The following is a 22,043-nucleotide window of genomic DNA, read 5'->3' on the forward strand; positions in this document are numbered from 1 at the left end:
CTTCCCTCCCAAACCTGCTGGACACCCACAGCTCTGAGGGATAAGGGGGAAAGGGTGTCTTTAAGGAAGTTCCTAGTCCTCAAAAATGAGGAGTGAAACACCAACTGCCAAGACCCATTATTAACTGCCTGCTATAGTCGGTGTGAAGGTGCATGGAGAGTTTTCATTGAGCTTGGCTCCCAGCTAGAAGCCTCAAGACTTGTGACAGTCAAACATATTTTCACTTACTAATGCCAACACTCAACGTATTCACCAAACCAACAAGGACTGGAACAGGCAGATTTGAAGTGTGAACACACAGCAGGATTGGGGTCTTGGCTAAGTGTTCCTGCCTGAATGTCAGCCTATGGCAGAGGACGATCCTATGGTCTGGAAGAGCCAACTGCATCTCCGTGGTGATGATGATGATGGAGATGATGATATTAGTAACAGGAGCAGCAGCACCCTTTGTTCAGTGTCCAGTCCGCAGCCTAGCCCTGTGTTAAGTGCTCCCCATTTACCCCACTTAAATCTCATAACAATCCGATGTGATCGGCAAGGGTAAGAGTCAAAATGTTTAACAAACAGAAGCAGAAAGGACACCTGCCAATCAGAACTACTGACATGTACTGGCTGATTTCAGCCCTGGTGAGAGAGACTCTATTCCCATTTTACAGGTGAGGAAACTAAGGTTCCAGGAGATTAACAGGATCCTCATCCCAGGGTTGTTGGGAGAAATAAGGGACGATGCAAATAAAGCTGCCAACAGTGACTGGTACACATAGAAAATGCTGGATAAACAGTGACTATAGTTATTGCTCTTAATTTTTCTGTGTGGCAGAAAGAAGGGTGTCTGCTCGCCAGGGTCACGGCCCCAGCAGGGCTCTCTGCAGCCATCCATGACTCTGCATCTCAGACAATTCTGTTTCCCTCCCACCTTCCTGCGCTCCAGGAGGGAAACAAGAAACTTTCCACTTTCCACCCACTACCTGGGAATGCTAACCACCCTGAGGTGAGTCCTCCTACAGGCCCTGCTTACAGTACTCGATGCCCTTGATCAGATCCTGGAAGTAGAAACGGGCCTGATCTTCAGAGAGCGGTTTGAGGGTGGGCACTTCCATCACAGGCCTGAAAGGTTGACACACGTATGAAAAGCAAACCAGGCACACCGGCCTTTGCCCTCTCTCACCGGCAAAGCCCAGTGGCATCTGGCTGGGCTTTGCAACTCAAGAAGCTTCGGGCATCAAGCCCACCGGAAGCTGGGACACTCACCCTTGGTTGACCAGTTCAAACACTGTAGGGAAGAGAAGGGGGCAAACTGTCACATTGAGAAATCCGTCTTCCTTCCCATCCTCCCCACCTCACAACTGCCCCTAGAAACACCAAGAAGCACAGAAACTAATGGGGCTGGGGAGAGAAACAGTCCACCAAACCAAAGCCACTCAAGGTCCTGCTTTTCTAAGTTCCCACCAGGAGGCTAGGGGTCAGAGATTTCTGGTGTCCCTGGGACCCCAGCCTGGCTGTACTTCTAGTCCTCAAAACAGCTGAAAACCCTCCAGCCAGAGCAAACAAAGCAGGGAGACAGAAGACAGGTAGAGACAGTCATGGGCTCCTTTCATCTCTCTACTCGTACCTTGGAGGTTCCAGGGATATGACTGATGCTAAACTATGTCCTCTTAGTCACGCCCAGGTCCTGAGCCACCTTATGCCAAAGAACAGGTCTAAGGGGACACAACCCAAACGTCCATTTTCTTAGGCACAAGTAGCCCTAGCAGTCTCCAGAATCCTAGAGAAGTTTCGATTCAAGAAACATCAAGAACAGGTTTCAACAGCCTCTCCCACATTCTCCCAGCTGCCAGGTGGTGTCAGGCCACACACCAAGAAAGGCTGGATAATATTGTTCCAACTCTTCAACGCTCAGTGCTCAGCTGGCCCTCGGACCCTTTCCCATGACTCTCAATCCAAACCAAGACTTGGAGCTAGAGGTGGGGGTGGAGATTTCCCACCACCTCAAAAGCCACCTCATCCCATCCCTCTGAAACAGGCCCTTCTTGACTCACACCCACACACAACACGCAAATGCCTCACACCGTGCCAGCTTCTTCCCAGCCCTGTGTATGTGGGGAACCCCCACCAACAACCACCAAGTATTAGATAAACTGTGTTCAGGGAATGCAGTTTTTCTGTTGTTGGCGTTTTTTGTTGGTTTTTGCATTTTTAAAAATTGAGGTGAAATCTTCATAACATAAAATTAACTATTTTAAAGTACATAATTCAGTGGTATTTAGTATTCACAATGTTATGCAACCATCACCTCTATCTAGTTCCAGAACATTTTCATCCTCCCAAAAACAAACCCCATTAGCAGTCACTTCCCATACCTTCTCCCCCAGCCCCTGGCCACCACTAATCTGATTTCTGTTTCTATGGATTTGCCTATTCTGGACATTTCATATAAATGGAATCATGCAACCTGTGACCTTTTGTGACTGACTTTTTCACTTAGCATAATGTTTTCAAGGTTCATTCATGTGGTATCATGGATCAGTACCTGATTCCTTTTTATGGCTGAATCACATTCCATTGTGTGGATATGCCACGTTTTGTTTATCTACTCATCAGCCAATGAACATTTGGGTTGTTTCCACATTTTGGCTGTTGTGAATAGTGCTGCTATGAATATGTGTACAGCATTCACATACGAGTATTTATGTGGATATCTGTTTTCAGGTTTTAGTTATACACCTAGGAGTGGAATTGCTGAGTCTAGGGTCATAGTTATTTTAATTCTGTTCTGCTTGGACAAACATAACTGGGAATATGAAGCTGCACTTTAGGAAGTGAAAAAATAGCGCCGTGGATTTCAAAATCCAGTGGAGAATAACTTCAGAGTTGTCTGTTGTTCTGGAATCATCTACCCACATTGGAGTTTCCTATGGAAGAAATCAAAGGGTTGTTTCAAAGCTCTCCAGGGGCTGAGGTGGCGGAGGAGAAAGAGCTGGCTGCTCAGACAAGAAGAAGGCTTACAGGTTCTGACCAGGAACTTGACTCCCCTGGGGCCCCTCCCTGTCTTCAGGTCCATCAACCATTGCTGGGCAAACCCAAGCTAGGGCAGATCTGCCATGGCTTCAGGCTGTGGTTAGCAGGAAAGGCGACAGTGCTGAGGGAAAGGCTTCCACAGATAGGAGCACCGGTCCCCTCTGCTCCAGCCTTTCCTGCCTGGGTTATGGAAGTCTGAACTCTCGAGAGCTGCTTCATGAATTTCTGCACCTTCCTCCCACTCACCCAAGCATCACAAGTCAGTTGGTTTGGGGGAAGTTGGCCTGTGGAAACAGGTCTATTTTCAGTCACTAACAGTTTAACCTCTCCTGGGGCTGAGTGGTGGGTGGGAAGTTTTTAACTTCTAGAAATATTGATCATGATCTCTAACCTTTTAGGGTCAGACCTGCAGCTGCAGGACCCTCGCTGATACCTGCTGCCAGCCTCACGCGCTACCCTGTCTGTGCTCGCCACACATGGCTGTGGCTGGAAAGATTTTCAAAACCACTGGAATCACAAACCAAAAGTCCACACGCCTCCTTTCCACACGGCCACCTTGAGAACAGAAAAACTGTGAAGCTGCCTCATTCAAATGGCTTAGGAAACTCCCCTTTGGAGCTTGGGTCATTGTCCTTTTTTTTTGCTGAGGAAGATTTGCCCTGAGCTAACATCCATTGCCAATCCTCTTTTTTTTTTTTGGTGAGGAAGATTCGCCCTAAGCTAACTCCCGTTGGCAATCTTCCTCTTTTTTTTTGTTTGAGGAAGATTAGCTCTGAGCTAACATCTGTGCCAATCTTCCTCTATTTTGTACATGGGTCTCTGCCACAGCATGGCTTGACAAGTGGTGTAGGTCCACACCTGGATCCAAACCCACGAACCCGGGCTGCCAAAGTGGAGCATGTGGAACTTTAACCCCTCGGCCCCAGGCTGGCCCCTTGGTTCATGTTCTTTTTATACTCATTCAACTCCTCTGCTCAAAACCCACCAATGGCTCCCTTCTCGCTCAGTAAGAGGCAAAATCTTACAATGGTGTAAAGTGCCCTCTACCATCCGGTCCCCATTGTCCTGCACAAACGTCCCCTCAGTGAGGCATCTCGATGAGCCACTCTATTTCCCAATCCCCCAACCTGGAACTCCTGGCCCCCCGACCCTGCTCAGGTTTGCTTTTTTCCATGGTGTCATCCCCTTTGAAGCCTATGCGTAATATGTAGGTACTGAGTGTCTGTCTGTCCTCACAACAGCAATATAGTACTCTGAGGGCAGGGAGCTTTGAGTTTCGTTCCCTGAAGAACCTACAACAGGGCCCAACAAACTGTAATGTTTGTTGAATGAACCAACAAACTCCTCAGAAACAGCCCAAAGCCATGCAGTCAGGTCTGGAGCTCCAAGTGAGCCAATTACACTGGGGATGCCATTCTGGGCCAAAAACTATCTTTCACATTTTGTGATTTCCGCTGTATTTCTCCAAACTTCTCTCATTTGCCCACCATGTTTATAATCTGGCCATATCTATATACCATGTAAATTATTATTTGTTTTACATTTTTCTTTAAATCAACTCAGTTTTTAAATTTTTAGCCTTATCCTAGGTAATGAAATCATGAGTTTAGTTTGCTGGTTATAGTTTTTCCTATACAATGGTAAATTAAATCTAAAAAAATTTTTTTAATGTTTGTCCATGTCCTACTTAAAATAATCTCACAGATTTAAAGTGGTGATGGTATCACATTTTGAGAAATATTGCAATTCTGTAACGTTCACATTTTTATAATAAATGTTTCTCGCTCTCAAAATTTTTAAAAAGTTAACATATCTGATATTATTTATTGTGTAGCTTCTAAATTGTTTCTAAAGGAAAATTTTAAAAGTTCTAACATTTGAATATGGACTGCACACTAGATGCTCTCAAAGAACTGGCATTAACTTTTTCAGAAGTGATAATGGTATTGCGGTCCTGTAGGAGAATGTCCTTATTATGAGATGCACACTGAGTGTTTAGGGGCTTAAGTGTCAAGACATCTGCTACTTTACTTTTAGATGGTTCAGCAAAAAACACAGAGAAATGGACGGGTGGGTGGCTAGACTGATAAAGCAAATACGACAAAAAGTTACTAACTGTTGAATCTGGGTGGCAGGTATACAGGTATTCATCGTACTAGTCTTTCAACTTTTCTGTAGGCTTAACATTTTTCATAATAAAAACCTGGGAGGAAAATAAAATGTCCTACACAACAGCATCCTCAGAATTGAACCACAGCAAGTATTTTAGGGGAAACTGAGCTCTGAGCTCTATTTGCAAACCAGACCCATTACTTTATGATCAATCACTCCTTGTGCAGCAAGGGACCATCCCCTTGCTCATCCAGGAGACTTCTGGATTCCAGCCTGACCTTGGCCACGCCCGTTTCCCTCATCTCCTTGATACCCTCCTGCTGTCATCTGTACCTGCTCAAAATGCACAGGCTTGTCTGAATGCCCACCCAAGCCAGACATTACCAGCACATGTGACCTGTCGATCAGGCATTCCTGGACCCGACAGTCTGCTGTCCAGTTTTAAATTAGCCCTGCCCTTCCTCCCCTTGTCAGCACTTATGCTGAGAGCTGACTGGGGGCTGCCCCAAGTCCTCATCATTTTAAAAAAATGAGGTCTCTAAGGACACGTCTGAGTCCTTCCATTTCCATGTGAGTGCCAACACTCCAAATGCCCCCACCATGGCCTCCCAGACCCTCCACCCTCATCCCCACCTTCTCTCCCTGGTTTACTCTCTCCAGCCACATTTTTCTCAAACATGTTAAGCTCTCACCAGCCTCAGGGCCTTTGCACCTGCAGTTCCCTCTGCTTAGAATGCTCTTCTCCAGATTTAACAGGGCTGTATCCTTGACATTCAGGTGCTGAATGGTCACCTCTTATCTGAAGTGGCCCCTCCATCCCTCTCTCTCACATCACCCAGTTTAATCTTCCTCAGAGCTTCTACCTGAAGTTGATTATCCAGTTTATTTACTTGTTGATTATCTGTCTTCCCTGGCTAGAATGCCAGCTTCATAAAAGCAGAGGCCTTGTCTTTCTTACTCATCACTGCATCCTTAGTGCCTAGAACGGTGCCCGGCACACAGTAGGTGCTCAATAAATGTTTGCAAATGAATAGGACATCCAGACAAAGTTCCAGCAAGAATTCCCTCCACCTCCTGCTTCAAACCAGAGGTAGGGCCTTCTCTGTGGTTCACTGTGGGGCCCAGCTGGAGCAGGAAAGGGGAAGCTATCCTTGGTGGGAGATGTCAGGGGCAGAGGATGCCTCGAGAGGACCCCTGGGCTTTGGCAGGCACAGCTGCCAGAGCGAGGGTGGCAGAAGGCAAGGGCTCTCTTACCCATGTACAGATGGTCCTCATTGGGGTCATCCAGGACCTGTTGGCAAGCCACATGGAACAGGCGGGAGACAAGGAGCAGGGGAGAGGAAGAGAGATAAAAGATATGAGCAGGGAGGAAGCAGCATCCACATGACTGCATTTGCCAACGGGAGGGCTGTGCTCTCCACTGTTTTTTCTAGTTAAGACGAAAGGCACTGGAAAAAACCCAGTGTGCGATCCAAATGGCCATCTGGAAAACAAGCACCTTCTAGCCCAATCCTCAAGGGTCCAAAACACCCAGAAAGGAGGTTACAAAAGGGAAGGGACAATTTCCTCCCTTGGCAAATGTCTCAGCTTACATAAGAATCCCACTGTCTCCTAAGAGACAACGGACTGATCCTCAGAGTGAAAATTCAAGCCCTGTCTGGGCTCTTCTGACTCCTCTATGAAGCGCCCCCATTACCTGCTGCCCCAGGAAGTGACGCCTCCCTGCCGGGAACTGCCACCGCACTTTCCCCCTTTCCTTCCTCATGGCCCTCCTGCTTCCATTTTATCCCTATTTCTACCTTTCTCCCTCTCTCCAAAGGGCAGGGAGCAGGCAGTCTCCACCTGGTTGCCTCTGTGGTCCCCTGTACAGGACAAGGCATACGGCAGGAGCTCGGGAAACGTCTGATGAATGAACAGACAGGCGGGCAAACGGTCTTGTTGGGTGGAGAGGTCAGATGCCACAGGGCAGTGGGGAAAAGGGAGAGCCCGCCAGGACCCAGAGCCACTTGCTAACCAAGTGCCTTTGGGCTTCGTCTAAGATGGCCGACTCAAGCATCAGCAAGTTGAGAGTGTGAAACTCCGAGTGACAGGTGGAGATGACCTGCAGCCACCATCTCTCTTGTTTACGGAGAAACAATGGCAGGCTCCTTGGCTAGACTGGTCCTCCCGTCTCTTCCCACATCACATTCGCCTTCCCCAGCCACCCAAGATCCACAGGACAAGAGCCCTGAGAAAGGGATGCACTCTAGGCAGAGGCCGGGGGCAGCCAACCTGGAGCTCTGATCCCTACGCCCTGCCCTGTGGGGGGAGTCAGACCCAGGGCCTGGCCCACCTAGAGCTCTACACCTGATGGGCCTCAGGCAAGGCATGGCTGCTAAGCCTCACATCTAGCAAAGGCAGGGACATAACCCCCAAATAGAGGCCTCCAGCCCTTTGCACATGCTGTTCCTTCCCATGATGCCCTTCCCTGTTCCTTCTCTGTCTTCTCCATCCAGGGAACAACCAGGGTCATCTCAAACATCACTTCCCCTGAGAAGCCTTCCGCAGCCCCTTCAGGCTGGGTTGGCTGCTCCCACTCCGTACGCCCACAGAACTTTGAACATACGTCCAGTAAAGTACTTTATCACATGCAGTTTACAAGTCCTTGTCATCTAGACCAGAGGTGCGCCAAACGTGTTCTGGGGACTTCTGGGGGTCCCCGAGATGCTTTCAAGGAGTCCACAAGATCAAAACTATTTTCGCTCTAAAACTAAGACAATATTTGCCTTTTTCACTCCCATTCTCTACTAGTATACAGCGGTTTTCCAGAAACCACGTGACATGTGATGACACAACAGGAGGAAGGCAGAAGCAGACATGAGAATCCAGCCATCTTCTCTCAAGCCGAACATTAACAACAACAAATTTGCAAACATGTAAATTCTATGCCATTCTTCTCACTATATTTTTTGTTTCAGAATATAGTTATTTTTCATAAAAATATCACTTATGTTAATATGTAGCAGGATTATTGTTTTTAAATGAACTAATAAATAACGTTTAGATTTCTCAGTTTTAAACTCTAATGTGGTAAACATTAATAAATGTAACCCAAATAAGCAAAAGCTTTTCGGGGTCTTCAATGATTTTTAAGAGCACAAAGGGGTCCTGAGACCAAGTGTGAGAACTGCTGATCTAGAGCAGGGGTTGGCAAACTACAGCGTGCACGCCCAATACGGCCCTCTGTCTGTTTTTGTAAATAAAGCTTTATTGGAACACAGCTACGCCCACTTGTTTACACGTGCGTGGCTGCTTTTGTGCTACAACTACTCATATGTGTAGTAGGAACAGGACCAGCTCCAAAGAGACAGAACTGGGTGAAGGCCAAGCCTCAGTATCCCTCTGACCCTCAGTTTCTTCATCTGTAAAACAGGAGTAATAAATAGTCTTAGGGAGGGGTAAGGATTACATGAAATAACAGGGATGAAGGAGCCTGGAGCAATAACCACTACTCAGCCCCACAAGAGGCTGTGTGACGTGACATGGCTCTCCCCGGAACTCGCGGTGTGGCATTTTGTTAACAACAGAGCCAGGGCTGGACCATCACCCACCTCCCCTCCCTCCTCCACATCCCCCCACCTCACCTCCACCAGCTTCACCACGTTGGGGTGGTCCAGCTTCTTGAGGATGGCGATTTCCTGGTACACCTGCTCAATGGGGCCCCTGGGCTGGATGCAGCCCCCCGGGGCTGGCCGGGTGCCTCGGGGTGGGGGGCGACCTGGAGGAGACATGAACCATCCCAGGGTCAGGGCAGAGAGACTTTCCCCCGCAGACGGCAGATGCAGGTGGGACAACCAAAGGGGAAGGGTCTCAGCAGGGCTGGAGTGGCTGATGCTACCTGGGGCTTTACACAGCCTTTTTCTCACCTGTCTCCTCTGCTGCTGGAAATCAGTGAGACCAGAGACCCAGCCCCGCTGCTCAGCTGTCTGTGAATCCCCTCCTTCCCATCCCATGCCCCGGGCCACACTGAAAATCAGGAGTTCACTGAGGTATGGGGAAAAGAAGTCTGGGGTCTGGCTCAGCAATCTCAACATCCCAGGGTGAGCTGATCACTTCCCCTCTTTGGGGCTCAGTTTTCCCACTCCATAAGATGGACAAAAACATTACCCCTCACCTCCTTAACTCATGGAACTAGTAGAGAGATAAAATGAGGTCAGGGATAGGAAAAGACGTAAGAGTCAGTGAGAGGAAAAACAAAAGACTATGCCAAAAGGGAGAGGCAATCAGTTCCCTCCTTGGCCCTGCAGTGACTAAGAGTCAAAAGGTCACAGTGACGGAAAGGCCCATAGTCAAGACACTTATTATGTCACACACTACATGTAAGTGAGGATCTAACTGTGATTAACAGAACCGAATGGAGATGTGTCAGCCTTGGAAAAGTCAAAGCAAAGATGCAGGTGTCAGAAGTGGGATACAAAAGGAGGAAAGACAAGTTCAAAGGAAAGACACTCGCTACACCTGCTGGAACAAGGAGGAAAGTGACAGGTGTAGTAACAACAGAGGAGCTAAGCATCACAGTATCATGTCATTGCCTGGCTGGGGAAAGGAAGGTAAGGAGTGGTTTAAGCTGTCCTCAGAGGAAGTCAGAAGTAAATGCCAAAAACTGATAAATCAAGAAACAATGGCACAAGGATATTATCTGGCTCAGAGGTTGGATAAGCAGGATAAACCAGGGTCCTGGTGCCAGGATGGGGTTTATGTTTTTCCTTATTGACTTTCTCTTTTTGGCCCAAGCCCCCATTTTGCCCAGCATTGCTGGCAGGGAGCTCACACTGGAGCAGCCTCTGATATGATCACCTACAGGTCTATCACCCGACCACACACAGTAATCACCAGCTGCTAAAGTGGGGGCTGCCTGTAGGGAGAGGGAGGAGTATAGCAACAAACTTGTTCTCCATTCTAAGTCCTCCTGTTTTTTTTCCTTTTTTTGTAGATATAAGTGAAATGCCTTGTGATATTTAAATTTTTTTAATTCACCATTTTAAAATGTGTAATTCAATGGTTTTTAGTACATTCACAAGGTTGTGCAACCATCACCACTATATAATTCAAGTACATTTTCATGGCCTCCCCTAAAAACCCCATACCCTATTTGCAGTCACCCCCACTCCCTTTTACTCCCAGCCCATTGAAACCACTAATCGGCTGTCTCTACGGATTTATCTATTCCGGACACTTCACATAAGTGGAATCATACAATATGTGATCTTTTGTGTCTAGCTTCTTTCACTAAGCATAATGATCTCAAGGTCATCTGTGTTGTAGCATGTGTCAATACTTCATTCCTTTTTATGGCTGAATAATATTCCATTGGATAGATAGACCACCTTTTGTTTATCCATTCATCCACTGACAAACATTTGGGTGGTTTCCAAACTTTTTGGCTATTATGAATAGTGCTGCTATGAACATTCACATACAAGCTTTTGTGTGAACATGTGTTTTCAGCTCTCTTGGGTATATATACCTAGGAGTAGATTTGCTAGGTCATATGGTAACTCCATGTTTAACTTTTTGAGGAACTGTCAAACTGTTTTCCTTGAATGGATTTTTTGACTTGATATCTATATTACTTTAATAAATATTTTTTAATGAAAATGAATAAAAATCCTCAGCAGGAGGCCCAGCGCTGTCTTCGGGGCGTCCACCCAGGGCACTCTCTGCAGGAGACACCATCCAGTGGGATCTCTTCTGTCTTGCCCCAGCCCCTGCACCTAAGAACAAAGGCCCTGGCCCACCAAACTCACGTGGAAAGCCCGCCTGTCGTATCAGCTTCTTTTTGGACAGCACCTTCATCGCCTGTAGGAGAAAAAACCCGCAACCTGGTTAAAATGGAGAGAAGGGTAGAGGAAGAGCTCCCTCCACGCCTAGGCCTGCCCAAGGACTTGCCGCCCTGGCAGCTTCAGGACAATGTAGTGAGCACCTCGTCATCCGAGCGGGTCAAGCAGCTACAGGCTGTGTGGAGGCTAAACTCCCGGGGTCCCTCTAGCCCTGAGGTGCTTCCAAGGTTCCAGGTCATCTCTCCCAGCTGGGAGACCCCGAGCCTTGGGACTCGCTACCACTGACTCAAGACACGAGTGAGCTGCAGTGATGGGCGAGGGAGGGGTATGACTGGCTGTTTTACATACGGGGAAACCGAGGTTCAGCAGTTATGTCACTTGCCCAAGAACACACAGTTGGCACGTGGGACAGCCAGGATTTGAACCCACACTGGACTGACCCCAAAGCCTCAGCTACAAGGACAGTTTGTCTCGCTACCGCCCACTTTTCGGTGCGATGGAGGATGCAGAAACGCCAGCCCAGAGTAAGGATATGAGACATTGCTGAATTTACTCATTTTCTTCCTGAGCCAATCACTTTACCTCCCCACTTCCCCATGTGTAAAACGGGAGCACCACTTCCTTCCTAATGCACAAAATGAACATGACCTAAGAATAAAACGATACAGCAGCTAAGAAAACCTTTCAGGAAGCCAAGTGTTGGAAAGGAGGCTTTTTCTTTGGACAAGGATGGGGGCGGGGAGGGGGATGTGGATACTCACATAGTAGGTATTGTCATTTTCATTGTAGGCCAACTTGACCACGCCATAGGAGCCCTGGATAAAGGGAGATGCCTGTGACATACTATCCAGAAGTTATGATCTGCAAAATGAGGACCCTAATACAGAGGTTGCAAACCAGCAGCCCAATGGCCAAATCTGCCCTGAAATTGTATTTTGTTGGACCCGCAGTTTTTACAAAGTTTGAGTTAGTTGCCAATGTTTAAAAACAGAAAGATTGAATATAAAAATCCAGACTCCCAGCTCCTTTCGAAAAAATCGGAATATTGGGCTGTATGGAGCCCTCGTGTCCATATGTTAACAGTTCGCCATAGTTCTCACCACTCCCTATTGTCTCATACCTAGCCCGCTTCACTCATTTATATCACTCACTGCTTCTCTACTGGCATTTGAGTTTTTGACCCCTGCTATGATACTGCTCAGGGGCTGAAACAAAAGCAAAAACAGATGTGAGAGTACCAGAGGGGGGAAAAAAACTAACACTAATTAGGGGGGATGTAACCACCACCATGATGATATGGGATTTCTCTAAACTTTCTGAGCTTTTGCAGAAACATATTAATACATTACATTACAATGTAAAAACAAAACAAATGGACCATTAATGGCAAAACTCTCCCCCACAGCCTGTCTCCAGTACTCAGCTCCTACTCCCAGCCCTAGCGGGTTCCCTCCATAGTATCTGAGAGGCCTTGACAGCTGTGGAAAGCCAGCCTGGCTCCTGGCATACTTACCTTTCCAATTTCATCCTTCAGTGTGTACTGATTCAGCTGTACACAATCCTGAAAAGCAAGTAGAAACATATAGAAGTGCACTGTAAGTCTGCAGCTAGATACATTTTTCACAAACTAAACAAAGACATGTAACCAGGACCCAAATGAAGGAAGAGAACATTTCCAGCTCCCCAGAAGCACCTCCCAGTCACTGGTCCCTCTCCACAGTGACCACTATCCTAGCTTCTAACAGCTCAGTTTTTGTACATTGTAAAAATGTAATCATACAGTATGTACTCTTTTAAAACCCACTTTTTTAAAGGTTGTTCCCATTTTTAAAAGTTAATTTTAAATTAAACAAGTAATCTATGACTATATTGTTCTGTAAAAATATAAGGTAATACAACAGGAGAAAATCTGTGTGATCTTGGGACAGGCAAAGGTTTCTGAGATAATACACAAAAAGTACAAAACATAAAAGGAAACCAATGATAAACTGAACTTCAACAAAATTAAAACTTTTGCTCCTCAAGACACTATTAAGAAAACGAAAGGCCAACTACAGACTGAAAGAAACTATCTGTAACACATATATCAGACAAAAGACTAGAATCCAGAATACATAAAGAACTCTTACAACAAATTAATAAGAAGACAACCCAATTAAAAAATGGGCAAAAGATTTGAAAAGATACTTCTCCAAAGAAGATATACAAATGATCAATAAGCACATGAAAAGAAGTTCAACATCATTAATCTCGGGGAAATGTAAATTAAAACCACGCCCATTAGATCAGCTAAAATAAAGAAGACTGACCAAACCAAGTGTTGTCAGAATGTAGGGCATATAGAACCTTCATACACTGCTGGTGGGAATTTAAAATGGTACAGCCTCTTTGGAAAACAGTTGGGCAGTTTCTTAACAAACACCCACCATACCACCCAGCCACTCTACTCCTAGGTATTTACCCAAGAAAAATGAAAACATGCGTCCATGCAAAGACTTGTATACAAATGTTCATAACAGCTTTATTCGTACTAGTCAAAAACTGGAAACAACTCAAATCAACACGCGAATGGATAAACAAAACTGTGGCACATCTGTACAATGGAATACTATTTAGCAATAAAAAGGACTGAACTACTGGTTTATGCAACAACATGAATAAATCTCAAAATCATTATGCTGTGAAAGAAGCTAAGCTAAAAATGGGTACATACTAAATGATTGCACTTATGTAAAATTCTAGAACTTGTAAACTAATCTATTAAAAAGCAGATCAGTGGTTACCTGGGAAAGGGGAAAGTAGGGGGAGGGACGCATTTTGCGTATGCTGGAAATGCCTGCAATCTTCACTGGGGTGATGGTTTTGCAGATGTATACATACATCAAAACTGATCACACTGTACATTTGAAATACGTGCAGTTTACTTCAATTATACCTCAATATAGGGGGAAAATAATACAAGAAGTAACACTGGGAAAAGAAACACGAGAGAAAACAAAACTTCAAATGTGACAGATAAGCCCAACATTTCCCCTAACTGCCCCTCCCAATTCTCACCCTCCCCCCAAACCTTGCTATCAGTTTGCTGTATAAAGGTCCAGGCCTTGTTCTAGGTAAACGCACGCATACATGCCCCTGTGGACAGCACAGAGTACTGTTTTGGGTTTGGAGAGGCATAAACGGTGTCACAGTAAATCATTTCTCCACTCCCTTTTCTCACTCAACAACATCCCTAGAGACAGCTCCATGTCGGAACGTGCACACGGAGCAGGTCCGCGTGTCTCTGCTGTCCAGCACCCCATGGCTCGCAGAACCCGCCCCTCACTGGTGGACATTTTAGGTTGTTCCCAATGCTTCTCTCCAGTGTTACTTTCATTCCCTGAGTCCTAGAGGAATGTGACAGGCAGAGGGCGACCCTGCGGAGCTGTCCTGAGGGGGTCTCACTGCGTCCTATTCCAACCCCCACACACTGCTGAATTCATCTTCTGAGAGTCCACTCTGACCACGTCAGCTCCAGCTCCCTGCTGCTTCCAGAGTCAAGTCCTGACTCCACAGCCTGGCCTTCGAGGCCATCTAAAGCTCTGACCTCAGCAGAGTCACCTAGTTGCCCACCAATACCAGTCGCCCCTTTCTTCCTTATAAATGGAACTCCGGGTGGTAATGTTCCACCGGCTAGAAGAGTGAATTTCACAGCCTCTCTTACAGCTTGGGGTGGCCATGTGACTGTGTTCCGGCTAGTAGGAGGTAGGCAGAAGTATTTGGGTAGATCTTCCAGGAAAGAAGACTGACTTAGGAGGCAGACACTTTTTGCCCTTCTTCCCTGCTCCTTCTTTCTGCGTGGAATGGAGCTGTGAAGGTTAGAGCCACAGCAGCCATCTTGAGACCATGAAGCTAATCAGTCCTGAATGCCTAGCTCCAGATTTATTTTACATGATAAATAAGCCCTACTGTGTTAAAGCCACTGTTGTTGGGGGGGGGGGGTCCTCTATTTCCCTAAGCTGACTCAATTCTAATTGATATAAACCCAATCTCTCCCTCCAGCTCTGTTGCCACAGTGGCCCCTATTATGGGCCCCATACTCCAGCTAACTGACCTGGACCTAGCTGCCCTTCCCCCTATATCATGCCTTCTACCTCTGGGCCTTTGCTCACGCTGTGCACTCTCCCTGCAGTGAATTCTGTTTACCCATCCCTAACTATGAAAATTCTACCTAGCCCTCAAAATGCAGTTAAACATCAGTCCCCTAAGAAAACCATTCCTGATTTCCAGGCTACTCCCAATTAAACTCATTCATTCCTTCAACAAATATTTTTGAGCTCCTACTATGCACCAGGCACCTCACTAGGCATGGGTGATGGTGGCAGACAAGACTATTCCTACAGAGCTCACATCCTAGCTAGGGGAAGACAAGCAGCACTTAACTTACACACACGGATAATCAGACAGTGAAGGAAAATCAACAGGGCAACAAGCTAGAGGGGGCTGGGGGCCGAGGGCTGCTTAGAGAGGGTGGTCTGAGAGGCCTTTTGGAGGAGGTGACATCTGAGTTGAGACTTGCGCATCAGATGGAGGTGGCCTTGCAAAGGTGGGGGAGGATGCAAGGAGAGCGGACAGCAAGAGTGAAGACTAACAGAGGGGATGAGCGTGGATATCTGAGCAGTATAAACAAGTGGGGATGGACCAAGCTCTGCGAGTCGGCAGCAGAAAGGCAGGAGAAGGGGCAGGGGTGGATCGCGCGGGGCCCTGGGAACCCTGAGGGCGATGTGAGTTCTAACCTCCCTCCCAGAAGTTTATGGAAAGGAGCCAATGAGAAATGCACACACAGTGCTGAGTGCAGTGCCCGGTGCACACCCAGCCACAGGGGCCACGCGGGTAGGCCCGAAGGCCTCTCACTGACCCGCCATCCCCACTCCAGGGCCCCCAGCACAAGTCCCAACCGCGAGCACCTGCACCTCCTCGCTGGAGGCTCTCTCTGGCTCCGCAGCCGCTCTGCCCACACTCAGGGCAGGTCCCCGGCCAGCAGCCCTCACCAGTGACTGCGGGAGCCGCTGTACAAGGCCCCGCTCCCTCGGCCCTCAGGTGGGATAACTCTGGGGCTCATGTTCTACGCTGTCAAACAGGGTTCCCGAGAGATGGAGCCCCAGCTGCCCATGGCGGTAACTGACTCCATCGCGCACCCTCTGTTGACTTCTTCCGGATTTCCTGGGGTCACCTCCCAAATCAACTGGCTGCACTGGAACCCTTCCCGGGGAGCCCAGCCCCGCATGGGGACGCGCGGGCAGCGCGCCAGGGCCGCCGGCTCACGCACCTGCATGCCGGTGATGGAGACGTGGTGGGACTCCACCGTGGGCCGCCGGGGCAGCCGCGGCGACAACTGCGGGGAGCCGACGGGCGAGGAGGGCAGGGCGGGGTGCGCGCAGCGTCCATTCGCGTCCAACTGGGACCGCTCCTGCAGGGAGAGCTTGCGACCCGAGAGGTGGGGCCGGGCCTGGGACCCGGAGGCGTCGAGGGGGACCTCTTGGCCATCGGCCTCCAGGGCCCGGGCCCGGGCCAGGCCACGGTCTACGGCACAGCCCGGCTCACACTCGGTGACCACGATGAAGGACTCCATGCCCAGGCGGATGCTCAGGGTCGAGAGGCCCCGCAGGGCCTCACAGGGCTTCTGGCCTTCGCTGCTGCTGCCCCCGCCCCCCAGCTCATCCTGGGGGGCGGCCCGGTCACTGCTAGGCTGGCTAGAGACGCATGATGACATGGTGCATGCGCCGGCCTCACCCAGCGCGGACACACCGGGGCACTCCCATCCGGCAGCCACGCCACCTGCAGAGAGAGGAGGGCTCAGTCACCTCAGCCTGCGGCAGGGCCAGGGAAGGGGCCGCTCCTGCTGCCCAGGCTGGCGCCCCAGTCCTGCCTCCGGTCTTGTCCTAAAAAGAATCTTGTAAAATGCCATGTGATCTGATCTCAGTCTATACAGAAGAGCATACTCTAACTTCCTTATTTTAAAAGCCCCTCCTCACACTTAACAAGAATTCCCGGGGACTCCGAGCGGTGTAGCTGTCAAGCGCTCGCGCTCCGCTTTGGTGGCCCAGGCTTACTGGGTTCAGACCCCTGACATGTACCGATGCACTGCTTGTCAAGCCATGCTGTGGCAGCATCCCATATAAAGTAGAGGAAGATGGGCACGGATGTTAGCTCGGGGCCAATCTTCCTCAGCAAAAAAAATAAAAAAATTAAAAAAAATTCCAAACTCAATTCCTGTAGGAACCAAGCAAGAGAAAACCCCAAAACACAGCCCCCACACTGCCTACAGAGGCAGCAGCTACTCTCAGCTCAAGCCAATTGCTGGTAAGCAGGGATTCCGACCTAGTATTGCCTGGTTTTCCCTCCCTCCCCCCCAGAGAAGCCCTAAACTGAGGATGTTAGGTGATATTTCTTGATTGTTTTTTTTTAATTAGCAATTAATTCAAATGTTTTTAAACGCTGAGCAGGCCAAATGAAATACTTCCACACGGCGACCTCTGGGCTGCATCACTTCACAATGGCAATGACCCAGACAGCACTTCACAGTTTACAAGACATCTTCTACACATCAACATAATCTTACAAGCACCTGGGGCTGTTGGTTTGCTATTATACCCCAATTTTGTAAATGGGGAAACCGAGGCTTGAGAGAAAGGAATTTGTCCAAGGACTCCTAATGCAAAGTCCACACGCACAGCAGTCTGGTCTCCTGGCCTGGCCTCAGGCCAATGATTCCCAACTGAGGAGTGCGGTGGGGTCGGGGTCACATCAGAGGAAGGCCAGGGGCCCGAGAGTGTGAGCCAGGGCAGTTTGTGTTGTCTGAGGAGCCGGGCTCGACACATCTATTATCTAATGTTTTCCTGGTTCAGCCCCGAGCTGGTGCCCGCCAGACGTAAAGCAAACATGAGGTCGAAAAGGCTGACGTCAAATAGCTTTGTGGTTCCTCAAAAAATTAAACAGAGAGTCACCATGTGACCCAGCAATTCTGTTCCTGGGTATACATCCAAATAGCACTATTCACAATAGCCAAAAGGGGAAACAACCTACACGTCCATCACCAGATGAATGGATAGGCAAAATGTGGTCCACCCACACAATGGAATATGATTCAGCCATAAAAAGGAATGAGATACTGACACCTGCTACAACATGGATGAACCTCAAAAACGTCACACTAAGTGAAGGAAGCCAGACCCAAAAGGTCACATATGTTTGATTCTGTTTATATGAAGCTTCTAGAATAGGCAAGTCCATGGAGACAGAAAGTAGATTAGTTGTTGCATAAGACTGGGGAGACGTTGAGGGGGAAGGGGCAGTGACTGCTAATGGGTACAGAGTTTCATTTTGGGGTGATGAAAATGTTCTGGAACTAGATAAAGGTAGTGGGTGCACAACACTGTGAATGTACTAAATGTCTCTGAATTGTACATTTTTAAATGGTTAATTTTATGTTATGTGAATTAAAAAAAAAAAAAAGACTGACTCACTCCCTTAGACTGTCAACTCCTTCCGTCTCTGGGACAGAACATTAACCTTTGGTTCATGTGTTTGACAAATTCTGCTGGACAAATGTCACAGGTGCCACTGGAACTCAGGGAGTACATCTGTGGATGTGGATGGTGGCGGCTCTGTGCTGATTGCCCACATCACGAAGATGCCAGGAAAGCACTGGGTGCTGAGTAGAGAGATTTTATGAATGAATAAAATTATATCTCTTGATGACACTGGGTGGCAGTGAGGGAGTAGAGAGGAAGGTACAGATGGGAGCAGAAAGCCAGTGCTCCCCAGGGACCTGGTTGAGGGGCAAAGAAATGCCACTCGCCCTCTTGGGACAGTCCTACAAGAAGTATTTATGGAACAGCTTCTACATCAGGCAATCTGCACAGTGATGTAGGCAGATGGGGTCCCTGCTCTCGTGGAGCAGAGAAAGACCAATGGGAAAGGCACCAAGAAATAACTACAGCGTCCCCACCTGGACATGGGCACAATTTATGAACACAGAGTTCACTGTAAAGAAATGACCGAGAGGGGCCGGCCCAGTGGTGCAAGCAGTTAAGTGCGCATGCTCTGCTGCGGCGGCCCGGGGTTCGCAGGTTCAGATCCCAGGTGCGCACCAACACACCGCTTGGCAAGCCACGCTGTGGCGGTGTCCCATATAAAGTGGAGGAAGATGGGCACAGATGTTAGCCCAGGACCAGTCTTCCTCAGCAAAAAAGAGGAGGATTGGCAGATGTTAGCTCAGGGCTGATCTTTCTCACAAAAAAAAAAAAAAGAAAAAGAAAAAGAAAAGAAATGACAAAGAACCCAACTGTGTGACAAGATGTCCAGCCTCGAGTATAGTAAGAGAAGTGCAAATTCAAACTACAATGAAATGTTTGGTGGGTTCTCAAAAACTTAAATGTAGAATTATCATTTGACCCAGCAATTCCTCCCCTAGGTATATGTCCAAAAGAATTGAAAGCAGTGATTCAAGCAGATACTTATACATCCACGTCCACAGCAGCCTTACTGACAATAGCCAAAAAGTGGAAACAACCCAAGTGTTCATCAACGGATGAATGGATAAACAGAACATGGTGTATCCATAGAATAGAATATTATTCAGCCATAAAAAGGAATAAAATTCTGACACATGCCACAACATGGATGAGCCTTGAAAACGTGCTAAGTGAAACAAGCCAGATATTAAAGGACAAATATCGTATGATTTCACTTATATGAGGTATCTAGAATAGGAAAATTCATAGAGACAGAAAGTTTAGAATAGAGGTTAGCAGGGGCTGGGGGAGACGGGGATGAGGAGTCATTGTTTAAGGGGTACAGAGTTTCTGTTTGGGGTGATGAAAAAGTTCTGGAAATAGTGGCGACAGCTACACAACATTGTGAATGTGGTTAATGCCACTAAACTGTAAACCTAAAAATGGTTAAAATGGTAAATTTTGTTACATATATTTTACCAAATTAAGAAAATAATAATAAAACTACAATAAAATATCTTTTTTTTCAACTATCAGACTGGCAAAGACAAAAATATATACAATAATAGCACAATTTTGGTGAGGCTATGGGGAGTATGAATGGCACCATCCTTATGAAGGGAAATTCACCAATCTCTAACAAAATTCCAAATGCACACACCTTTGACTTAGCAATTCCACGCCTGAGTATTTATGCTACGGACAATTTCACACGTAAAAAATGATGTATGGGGCCGGCCCCGTGGCTTAGCGGTTAAGTGCGCCCGCTTCGCTGCCGGCGGCCCGGGTTCGGATCCCGGGCACACACCGACGCACCGCTTCTCCAGCCATGCTGAGGCCGTGTCCCACGTACAGCAACTAGAAGGATGTGCAGCTATGACATACAACTATCTACTGGGGCTTTGGGGGAAAAAATAAATAAAATTATTAAAAAAAAAATGATGTATGCACGAGATTATTTTGGTAGTGTGGTTTGAAATGACCATCCACAGGGGACTGAGTAAATAAAATGAGGTACATGGATCCCAGGAGAAAACCATGCATTTATTTGAAAAGAGGTGACTCTATCCTAACGTGAATTAGCTCCAAGACACATTGTTACATGGAAAATAATTAAGCATTAGTATGCTGCTGTCAACATTGGCGGGGAAAACCATACATGTGTACACAGTTGCATATGCATACCATATTTCTCTGAAAGGTACACAAGAAAATGGTAACAGTGGCCTCAAGAGAAAATAACTGCGAGTGGGAAGACAGGGTGGGAGGAACTTACTTTCACTGTATTTACTTGTATTTTTTTTTTGTGAGGGAGAGCAGCCCTGAGCTAACATCCGATGCTGATCCTCCTCTGTTTTTTTTTTTTTTCCCGAGGAAGATTGGCCCTGAGCTAACATCCGTGCCCATCTTCCTCTACTTTATATGGGACGCCGCCACAGCAGGGCATGACAAGCAGTGCGTTGATGCATGCCTGGGATCTGAACCCTCCAACCCTGGGCCACCAAAGCGGAGCGTGTGCCCTTAACTGGGTCGGCCACCGGGTTGGCCCCTCCTTGTACTTTTGTACCATGTGCAAATAGTAACTATTCAGAAAGGAACTTTTAAAAGAAAGAAAATAACTGTAACCATTAGAGAGTGGGTCCCATCTCCTAATCCTCTATCCCACCTTACCGTGTCTGAGAAAGAAATCCATGACTGTGTTCCTGTCTTGGCTTCACTATCAGTGAAAGAATACAAGCCAAGTTCAATGTTCTCTGTGGCCCCAGCTGCTGTGACTTTATATAACCTTTTTATGATCCTACCCCCTAGGAGGAGAAAAGCCAGGCCCCTGAAGTATGAGTGCTTGGGCCCTCAGTGAACAAGTGACTTAGCCTTTCTCAGCCTCAGTTTTCTCATCTATAAAATGGGCGCTCACCAGGTAGTCATGAGGATTAAATGAGCTAAGCACTCAATATCATGCCCGGTGCATGATTAAGTGCTAAAAAAGCTACTCTTTCAACAAATACCTACTGAATGTGGACTACCTGCTGGGCTGTGTTCCAGAATGTTCTTTCTTCCTCCTGCCTCCCCAAGGGCAGGGGAGCTGCTCCAGTGGTCCATCCTCCCTCCCAGAGCCACAGAGGGAGGGAGGATGTTCTGACAAGGCTACAGAGTTCCTGAAAAGAAAACTAGTCTGGCAGCACCCTAGAAAGTTAATGGAGAATTTTTTTTCTTGCCAACAGAAAAACAATTGCTTATCGATCTCCACTCCAGGCCAAGGACATCAAGCCATCCACCCCCAGCAAAGCTGCTTTTAATCAGTCTCCTTGACAAGCTGGCGTCTGGCCCAGGCCTTGGCCCTTGACGTCTGGAGGAGGGGAGAGGAGAAATGCGCTGGCTGGGATGAAGGTAGGGCCCTCTGTGCTGGAGGGGCAGGTGGGGACCTCTGTGCTGGAGGGGCAGGTGTGTCCAGGTCTCAAGAAAGAGAATCCCAGGGGACACAGACCTCAGAGCCTCAAGGCCACCTGGAGGCCGCTGGTCTGCAGCGAGGCCTGGCAGGCAAGGTCTCAGCCATTCAGCCTGATGGAAGATCTTTCGCCACTGACCACTTCGGAGTGGA

General features: G+C 47.7%; 1 protein-coding gene across 4 annotated transcripts in view; it reads right to left on the bottom strand.

The window, feature by feature from the left end:
* CAMKK2 (calcium/calmodulin dependent protein kinase kinase 2) overlaps window positions 1–16,766 on the bottom strand; it is a 33,555-nt gene extending 16,789 nt beyond the window's left edge. For all 4 annotated transcript variants that reach the window (XM_004430002.3, XM_014787122.2, XM_004430001.3 and 1 more), the window contains exons 1-8: window positions 16,258–16,766; window positions 12,463–12,510; window positions 11,711–11,764; window positions 10,917–10,968; window positions 8,754–8,887; window positions 6,385–6,421; window positions 1,252–1,273; window positions 1,019–1,107 (exon numbers count right to left, since the gene is read on the bottom strand). In XM_004430002.3, the coding sequence (XP_004430059.1) occupies window positions 1,019–1,107; window positions 1,252–1,273; window positions 6,385–6,421; window positions 8,754–8,887; window positions 10,917–10,968; window positions 11,711–11,764; window positions 12,463–12,510; window positions 16,258–16,701 (880 nt within the window). In that variant the 5' untranslated portion in view covers window positions 16,702–16,766. The remainder of the gene's footprint in view (window positions 1–1,018; window positions 1,108–1,251; window positions 1,274–6,384; window positions 6,422–8,753; window positions 8,888–10,916; window positions 10,969–11,710; window positions 11,765–12,462; window positions 12,511–16,257) is intronic.
* Window positions 16,767–22,043: the final 5,277 nt, after the last annotated feature.

The sequence above is a fragment of the Ceratotherium simum genome, chromosome 35 (assembly GCF_057802395.1).
Source record: "Ceratotherium simum simum isolate JZ-2026a chromosome 35, ASM5780239v1, whole genome shotgun sequence".
NCBI lineage: Eukaryota > Metazoa > Chordata > Mammalia > Perissodactyla > Rhinocerotidae > Ceratotherium > Ceratotherium simum.